Source organism: Chenopodium quinoa, unplaced genomic scaffold, assembly GCF_001683475.1.
Source record: "Chenopodium quinoa cultivar QQ74 unplaced genomic scaffold, ASM168347v1, whole genome shotgun sequence".
Lineage (NCBI taxonomy): Eukaryota > Viridiplantae > Streptophyta > Magnoliopsida > Caryophyllales > Amaranthaceae > Chenopodium > Chenopodium quinoa.
Genome location: NW_018743292.1, coordinates 9,816,044 through 9,824,734, shown reverse-complemented (window position 1 = coordinate 9,824,734; position 8,691 = coordinate 9,816,044). Strand labels below are relative to the sequence as shown.

General features: G+C 30.7%; 1 protein-coding gene across 1 annotated transcript; it reads left to right on the top strand.

Annotated features, from left to right (window-relative positions):
- Positions 1-1,450: 1,450 nt before the first annotated feature.
- Positions 1,451-6,059, top strand: LOC110735920 (protein FAR1-RELATED SEQUENCE 5-like). The gene is made up of 7 exons (XM_021916094.1): positions 1,451-1,529; positions 2,725-3,832; positions 3,959-4,961; positions 5,035-5,124; positions 5,212-5,283; positions 5,379-5,444; positions 5,535-6,059. The coding sequence occupies exons 1-7, from the start codon at positions 1,451-1,453 to the stop codon at positions 6,057-6,059; spliced, it is 2,943 nt and encodes a 980-aa protein (XP_021771786.1).
- Positions 6,060-8,691: the final 2,632 nt, after the last annotated feature.

Genomic DNA, 8,691 nt, shown 5'->3' with positions numbered 1-8,691 from the left:
CTGTTTCAGCCCGAACCGTTTCAAACCGAAACCGTTTCAAACCGAAGTCAAACCGAAGTCCCACCCCTAGTCACAATCATTCTCCAATCTTGCTGATATCTATTCTATTGAGATGGTATTATTGGATGAAAAGGTATTGTTGTTTTAATTATAAAAAATAAATAAATAAATAAAAATTTAACATACAATGACCAATTGTATTTCTTCATATACTATATTTTGTTATTACTTTTAATTTATACTTTTAATCTTTTTATGTGCTAAGGTGACAAAATACATGCTTTTATTAAGAAACATCTATTGTCAACGTTCCAACATCAACTGAATGAAGGCGAGATATATAATATATCAATTTTTTCTGTTGGAAAAAGTAGTGGGGAATACAAGCCTACTAATCATGCATACAAGATAAATTTTCAACGTTCTACTAGCGTTATTGCCTTTGCTGGAGTGAACATAAATGCATATGGTTTCGAATTGGTGCCCTTTGATGCAATTCTTTCAAATAAACTGGATAGCAACTGTTTAGTGGGTATGATATAATTTCTTTAAAAAGAATTTTAATGAATAATGTGATCATCCTTTTGTGAAACGCTAAACATCGCCCCTATTTTACATACTAACGCCTACATTTTGACTTAAACATACCGTTTTGCCCATCTCCTTCTCACTCTCATCCATTGAAGCACCTTCATTTGAAACAAAATATGGATTCTCAAACACAGCTAAGTGCAGTATTGATAATCACAATACATTGCAAATCCTAAAATCGAACACACAATCGGTCCAACACATGTGATTGATATGTGCTAAAAAATAAATTGCTGATTTTTCATATACTATGCAAAAATATAATTCTACAGAAATCTTTAATTAACAAAAAATTAAAAAATAATTTAATTAGTATTAAAATTACCAACTCTTCACAGACATCTTTAATGGGGTAGCAAGAAATGGCGAGTTCGGATTTAAACAAATCGGCGACAAGGAAGCATAGAAAAAGAAGGTGGTAGGAAAACACCTCAAAATGACGTACCCCGCAGGTGGAAACCCCTGAATTTTTGGTTCCCACCTGTAGGTTACGAAATTTATAAGCGTTTTGTTGGAAATGCCTAATGATTTCGTAATCTGTAGGTGGGAACAAAATATTCAGGCGTTTCCACCTACCGGTTACGATATATTTGGGTGTTAAAAAAAAAAAAAAACTGTTAAAGCCATTAATGGTAGTGGTGGGTGTGGCGGGTGGTGGTGTTTGTGGTGGTGGCTGGTGAGGAGATGGTGATGGCGGTGGGGTTAGCGGTGTGGGGGGGGGGGAGATATAATCATTGAATTACAATAATTGAAGGTTTTATTGGGATATTAATGTCAAAGAAAATCTGTTAAATTTCTTGATTTTGGTGTCTTCTTCCTCTGATTTCCCCTGTTTTTATCGATACCCAGTTTATGAATCATGGAGCATGTGGAGAATTATTTGTACAATTATGGTGATGATGATGATGATGATGATGAATGTTCTTTTGTCATTGATGGTTAGTATAATTTTTGAAAAAAAATTCCGCAAAAAACTAATGTGGGTATTGAAAAAAATGTTACTCGTACAATTTGAGAGTGAAAAGGGGAAGGGCATAGTGGTTCGTTTAAGACAAATTGTGGGTATAATGGAGAACCGGCTTTATACTACTATCCTCCTGCTGAGGTCTTTGGGCCTTATGCTTCTGAAATCCCGGAGATGGAGGCCCCTTAGCTCTACAAATTTTTGCCTAGACTCTAGGGTAGCTAGCTTCTCCTACACCCCCATGCTATTACGTCGTTTTATATTCAAGTCATAAATAATCATTCTGCTCTTTTGTTTTTTTTCTTCATCTTTTTTCATTTTTGTTAACTTTCTATTCAAGCAACTATATAATGATTTTCTTAACCTAATTTCTATTTTATTTCTCTCTTTTTTTACTTATTTCATTTTCTCTCTCCTGCAGTTTTTATTTTCCCCCCAATTTTTCTCTCTCTTCTTCCATGGAAATTTCTAGCTCAATTGTGTTTGATCGTGACTGTGATTCTAGCTTAATTGCTTTTGATCGTGATTGTGATTCTATTTTTTCCTGCTGGAGTTGGTTTAGTCGACTCGTTTTCGCAACAATGTGAGTAATTTTTCCCTCAATCATTCGATTTTGATTATGCTCTGTTTTCGCATGTAATAGTTCGATTTTGATTTCATAATTTGATAATTGTATGAACTATAGTTTATATAATGCTCAATTATAATTTTTGGTTTTGTAGTTTTGCTTATTGTATGAATTAAAATCAAAATTATGGTCGATTATAATATTTGATTTCATTTTTATTTATGATTATTTTAATTTATGATTATTTTAATTTATAGTTTGTGATGTATTGTTGTGATTTTATTGTTTTTCTTTGTAATGTTGTTATTCGATTGATGTTTTTTCTAGTTTTCTGCATTTTAATGATTGTCTATAGTTTTATAAAATTTAACATTCAATTAATGCTCATGTATGTTAGATTATATGTACATTTACGTTAACATAGGTGTAATTACTGTAATTTACATTTATCTATGTAATCATAAATGTTCATTTATATGTTTTATTATCATTTTGATATATGTTCATTTATGTAATGATAAATGATCATTAACTGTTTACATGTGGTTATTGTACATTATTGCTATTATTTGTGTTCATTTGTTACATTTTAATATTGCAGTGGAAAAAAAGAATGCTATTTTATTTGAGGAAGCAGCTAGTTCTGAATTTTATGGGAAACAATTTCCTTCTGAAGATGTGGCTTATGAAATGTTTAATGAATATGCATTTAGAAAGGGCTTTGGAATTAGAATTGGAAAAAGTAAGAGGCGAAGAGATGATTCATTCTCTATGAAAAGATTTGTTTGTACAAATGAGGGTTTTAAAGATGATAAGTGCAGGAATAATAGGCTGTATGAGAGACTTAACATAAGGACTGGTTGCTTAGCTTTTGTGCAATTTAGTATTGACCGTTCAGGTGTATATACATGTACAAGACATGAGATGGTTCATAATCATGAAATGATTCCTGTTGACAAGAGACATTTAATAAGGTCTCAAAGGGATATTTCTAAGGAACATATTAATTTCATTTCTACACTTAGATTGAGTGGAGTTAAAGTTTCTGATTCTTTGAGAGCTTTGAAGAAGGAGGTTGGAGGGTCTCCTAACCTTTGTTTTACAGCTCCTGATGCTTATAATGCTATTTCTGTTGAAAAGAGAGCTAAACTTGGGGGAGGTGACAACAATCAACTAATCAAATTTTTTGCTAAGAGACAAATTGATGAAGCAGATTTCTATTATGATTTTGAACAAGATGAAAATGGTGCATTGGTTAATTTCTTTTGGAGAGATGGAAGGATGATGAGAGATTATCATTACTTTGGTGATTTGTTAGTTTTTGATACTACTTATAGGACTAACAAATATGGTATGATTTGTGCTCCATTTGTGGGTATGAATCATCATGCAAATAATGTGATGTTTAGCATGGGATTTATACTTAATGAAAGAACAGAATCATTTGAGTGGTTATTTGATACTTTTCTAACTTCTATGGGAAGGAGAAGTCCTATTACTATTATGACTGATCAAGCTCAAGCAATTGCAGCTGGGATAAGAAATATTTTCCCCAAAGGTGTTCATCATAGATTATGTGTGTGGCATATTGAACAAAATTCTAAGAAACACATTGGGGCGTTGAGAGCTTTGGATGGTTTCACTGATTTATTTGGTTATTTACTAAAGTATTGTGAAACTCCACCAGAATTTGAGCATTATTGGAAAAGGTACTTCTGCTTTATACTTGTTTAGCTTCTTAAATAATTTTTACAGAAATGAACATTTAGTTTTTTATAAATGTTTATTTATAATGATCATAACTGTTATGCTTAATGATCATGTTTCATTTACAGAATGTTGTTGAAATATGACTGTGCAAATGTTGATTGGTTGAATGATTTGTATAAAATCAAAGAGATGTGGTGTCCAGCTTTTTCAAAGAAATTTTGGTCAGGAGGTGTGCTTTCATCTCAACGTAGTGAGACAACTAACAAATCAGTTTCTCAAAGGCTTAACAAGACACAAGGTCTATGTGATTTCTATCAAGTGTTTCTCGATGTGGTTCAAGAGTGGAGAAGCAAAGAAAAAGGGAGAGATTATAATACAATCAGAGGTAATCGTCATTTGGCCTTTTCATACATTGGGATTCTTGTTCATGCTAGATCATTGTATACTATTCAAGCTTATGTGCTTTTTGAGGAAGAGTTCATTAAGGGTACTGCTTGTGATCATAAGGATGCTGGTGTGAATTTTCCTGAATATTATTATCATTTGTGGAGACCTGGGAAAGATATGATCAAACACGAGGTTGTTTTTAATAAAGAAACACATGCAATATGTTGTACATGCATGTTGTTTAGTGAAATGGGTTTGCTTTGTTGTCATGCTCTTCGAATTTATCATATGAATTGTGTTCATAAGATTCCAGATGACTATATATGTAAGAGGTGGACTAAGGCTGCTATGTGTAGTCATGGCCTTGATGAACCTACAATGAAAACCAATGTAGTATCTACAAGTGTTTGGAGGACACAAACACTAAGGAAATTTGTTAAGTTGGTAACAAGTTATCAACACTCTTTGAATGCTAGAGCAGAGGTTGAATGTTATTTCAATCTTTTAAAAGAAAAGATTGAGAGTGTTACTGGTACTATTGATTTTAATGAACCGGTTGAAGGTATTGAAATTGTTGATCATGAAGTTAAGAATCCGTCAAAATCAAGACCTATTGGAGAGAGGAATTATAGGCCTAAGAGTAATTTAGAGAAGGCTTATAACAAAGCCAGGGGTCAGTGGTTGAAGAAAAAGTCAGTATACACTCCTTATAAAAGATCTAAAGGTCAAGCAGTAGTTCAGGTAATAATGCACATTTATGTTTTTGTTATTGATCATTTATGTTCAAGAATTGAACATTTTTGTTTTGCCTTAGGAATTGGACGAGAATGGGTGTCCTATATCTTATGCTAATTCTTTGGCTGATCCTAATGAGTTAATTGTGATTGAAGATCCAAGTGCTCAGGTAAAAACTTATTTTCTTTTTTTTTTATCTGTTTTTATCAAATTCTTTAGAATATAAAACATTTTTACTTTTAATTTTTTTTTCAAGGTTTGTAATAAAAAGACTGCCATTGTAGAAGATATCCCTTCAGATGATAGTGTTTCAAATGACTTTGAACAGGTATTATGTAAATGATTATGTATGTAATTGTAGTTGTTCATTTTAGTAGTTTAAGTTGTGATTATAATGTTTTTATAATTTTCATTTTATTATAGGAATATGGATATAGCTTTATGCAATCAAACGTTACTGTTGATCCAGACATATCTTCTATTGTTAAGGTGAAATATTAATCATCTACCTTTTAATTTTGTATAAGGTCATTATGAATTTTGAATTTGATCATTAATTATTTTAATTTTGATCATTAGGGTAAAACAGCTGCAATTGCTCATGATGTTGATAATTTTCCAACAAGTTCTCAATTGCCGCCAAAGAAACCAAGAAATGTACAATTTCCCACAGTTGTGCATGCTCAAATCAATGCTCAAGCTCCTTCTAAAGTTTCTAGCATTGTTCAAAATCCTCCAAAAGCTCCAAGAAATGTTCAAGTTCATTCTAGTGTTCCGAAGAAAGTTCAAGCTCCTTCTAATGTTCCAAGAAGTACTCAAGGCTGTTCTCGGAATGTTCAAGTTGATTCTAGTATTTCAAGAAATGTGCATGATGTTCCCAATGTTCCAAGAAGTACTCAAGGAAATTCAAGGAATGTGCAAGTTTCTCCTAGTGTTTCAAGGAATGTTCTACTTTCTCCTAGTATTTCAATGAATGTTCAAGGATCTCCTACCGTTTCAAGAAGTACTCAAGGAGGTTCTCCACAGATTTCAACCAAATATGATAGGTTATTAGCGTTTTTTGATACTAGTGTGGCTAAGAGATTGGCTACAAATGGTAAATAAGAGAGTAAATCAATATGCAATTATGTTTTGGTGTTTAACTATCAACATTTTTAGTTGTCTCAACTTTATAGAGATTCAAGTGCTTTAAGTTTTTTATATTTTGATTTATTAAGTAATTTGAATCTTTTTTTTTTCAAACTATTCTTAAATGTTCTATAAATGATTATTTTTGCTTTTGGAAGTGATCATATACTATTTTAAATAGTAAGAACCATTATTAAATTGGAATAATTATATTAGATGATTTAAAACTGGCAATTATAATGTAACACTTTACTATTTGTAAATATTAAAAAGATAATAAATTTTGTCTTTACTTGAACAACAACAAAAACTTATGTCCATACAAATACTGAAAGCAAGTATGACCATATATATGTCTATATATGAACATATTGTATTAAGCTTGTGCAAATCTTCTTGCTGCTCTTCTATTGTTCTGTGACTTCCTGTTTCCTTCATTCAGCATTAGTTCAACAGTGTATTGTACTCTGAGCTTTCTAATTTGGTTCACCTATTCCAAGAAAATAATTTATTATAAACATGAACATTAATGGGATATAAATGATCATTATGTATTATAAAGTGATCATGAAGTATATTTTTTTGTTTTGTTGAAATTTACTTACATTGTTTGGTTTTAGGTCACAAACCCATTCTTCATTGGGATCAGCAGTGAAAGTTTCCATATGTTTCATAATGTAAACTCCACAGTTGGTGTAATCTTCGTTGCTCCTCCACTTTATTTTTTGCAAAACCACCTTATATTTCTCAATAGAATCTGCATCTTCATACCCCAACCCTTTCAAATATTCTGCATATCCTTTTAACTGCAACATATACAGAAAAAAAAATTCAAAGGATCATATTAATATTGATCATTTTAATTTTCAATATTGATCATTTTGTATAAACAAATTGATCATTTATATATCTATTAAACAATATACTTACCACCAATTGGGGTTGGTTTTCATACTTTGTTGCAATTGTTTGATGTTTTGGCAGTTTCCTGTTGTCAATTATATGCATTGTCTCATTGATATGATCAATGCATAGAAGATAGAAATGTGCATATATGGCCACTGGAAAAAAAATTTGTACATAGTACACAATATTATTATATATACACATTAATGTAAATGAACATATTATAATTCCATATTGTTCATTAATACCTGTTGATATCCAACTGCACTCTTGATTTTGTATAACCTCAATTCATTTGTTATTCTTTCTTTGAAGTATGCAATTCTAAGCTCCATTGATGATCCTTCAGGACACACTGTATTTGCATACATAATTTGCTGCAAATAATGCACAAGGATCATTTTAATATTCATAATGATCATCTAGTATAAGTGAATTGATCATTTTAGTACACCAATGTATACATGTGTAATTTCAATAAATACTTACATGTGGAAATGTTGAAAAGTATAACTTGTTCTTTGACCTTTTTTGATTGAGAAGTACTGCCCATGAATCGATCACATTGTTAACTACTAATGTATCCCCTTCAAGAGTTTTCATCTCTGCCCTATTGATCGAATTCACTCCATCATAGTATAGTAGCTTACTGTAAAATATCAATTTTTTAAATTTTATGAGTTTACAACAAACATAATGTTAAAGTTTTAATGAAGTAAGTGATGTATACCTTTGATCTTTTCCACTTTAAGCATAGTCTGTTACAAGTTTGTTCATTGTGTCTTCATCTTTGAACAAATCCTTGTACTTGACCATGTATGGAGATCGGAAAGCAAGAGGAACATTTGGGATTTCTCTTTGTGGCCTAGTTAATGTGACCATATATTAATACAAATATGATTTTTTTTAATAATGAACAAATAATTTATATAAAGAACAAATAGTAATACCTTATCTCTTTTTCCTTTGCAATCTCAGTTTTTGCCTTCTCAGCTTCTCTTGATTTTTCTTTCCAAAGTCTTCTCTCTATCACTGAATAAATATTGAATTATGAATGATCATTTAGTATATTGATAATGAACATTATAAATCTATACACATGTAAAGACCATTTACCTTTGTCCTGTTGTGTTTTTGAAAATTTGAATCTTCTCTGTTTCAATTTCTTTTGAATCCTTTTTTGTCTCACTGAATATAAATATAGTATAAATGATTATTCAGTTTAATGAAAAAGAACATGTATATGTGGAATAATCATTTACCTTTCCTTCACATTTGAAGCATATATCTGTTTTTTCTTGTCTTCTCTGAAATATTAATCATGGTTAGTAATGAAGAGTAATTAATATAAAAAAAACATTATTCTCCTTTTTTGAACAATAAACACTTAAAATATTACTAAGACATTTAAATTAAAATACATAATTTACATATCTTAAATTGTGCATTCCTACCCTAAAGCAAAATATTCCCTTCTGATTTTATAATACATATCCATTACTAACTTCATAAACAAAAATTGTCCAAAATAATTACACTTTATAACCAAATTTATTCTACATGTCCATTCAAAATTATATATTTTCTAACAAGATAGGTCTTCCATGTTTACCCCATGCTTCCTCCTTTCTTGTTTGATTTATCAAGGATATCTTCCATACTTGAACATGCTGGAGATTTCAAGATTGTAGAAATATCTCTA

Bases quoted from the DNA above. Each gene is read 5' to 3' on its own strand.
- LOC110735920 (XM_021916094.1), top strand. From the start codon at position 1,451: ATGGAGCATGTGGAGAATTATTTGTACAATTATGGTGATGATGATGAT. The intron at 1,530-2,724 runs GTTAGTATAATT...TTAATATTGCAG, and splicing joins ATGTTCTTTTGTCATTGATG to TGGAAAAAAAGAATGCTATT. The intron at 5,284-5,378 runs GTATTATGTAAA...ATTTTATTATAG, and splicing joins TTTCAAATGACTTTGAACAG to GAATATGGATATAGCTTTAT.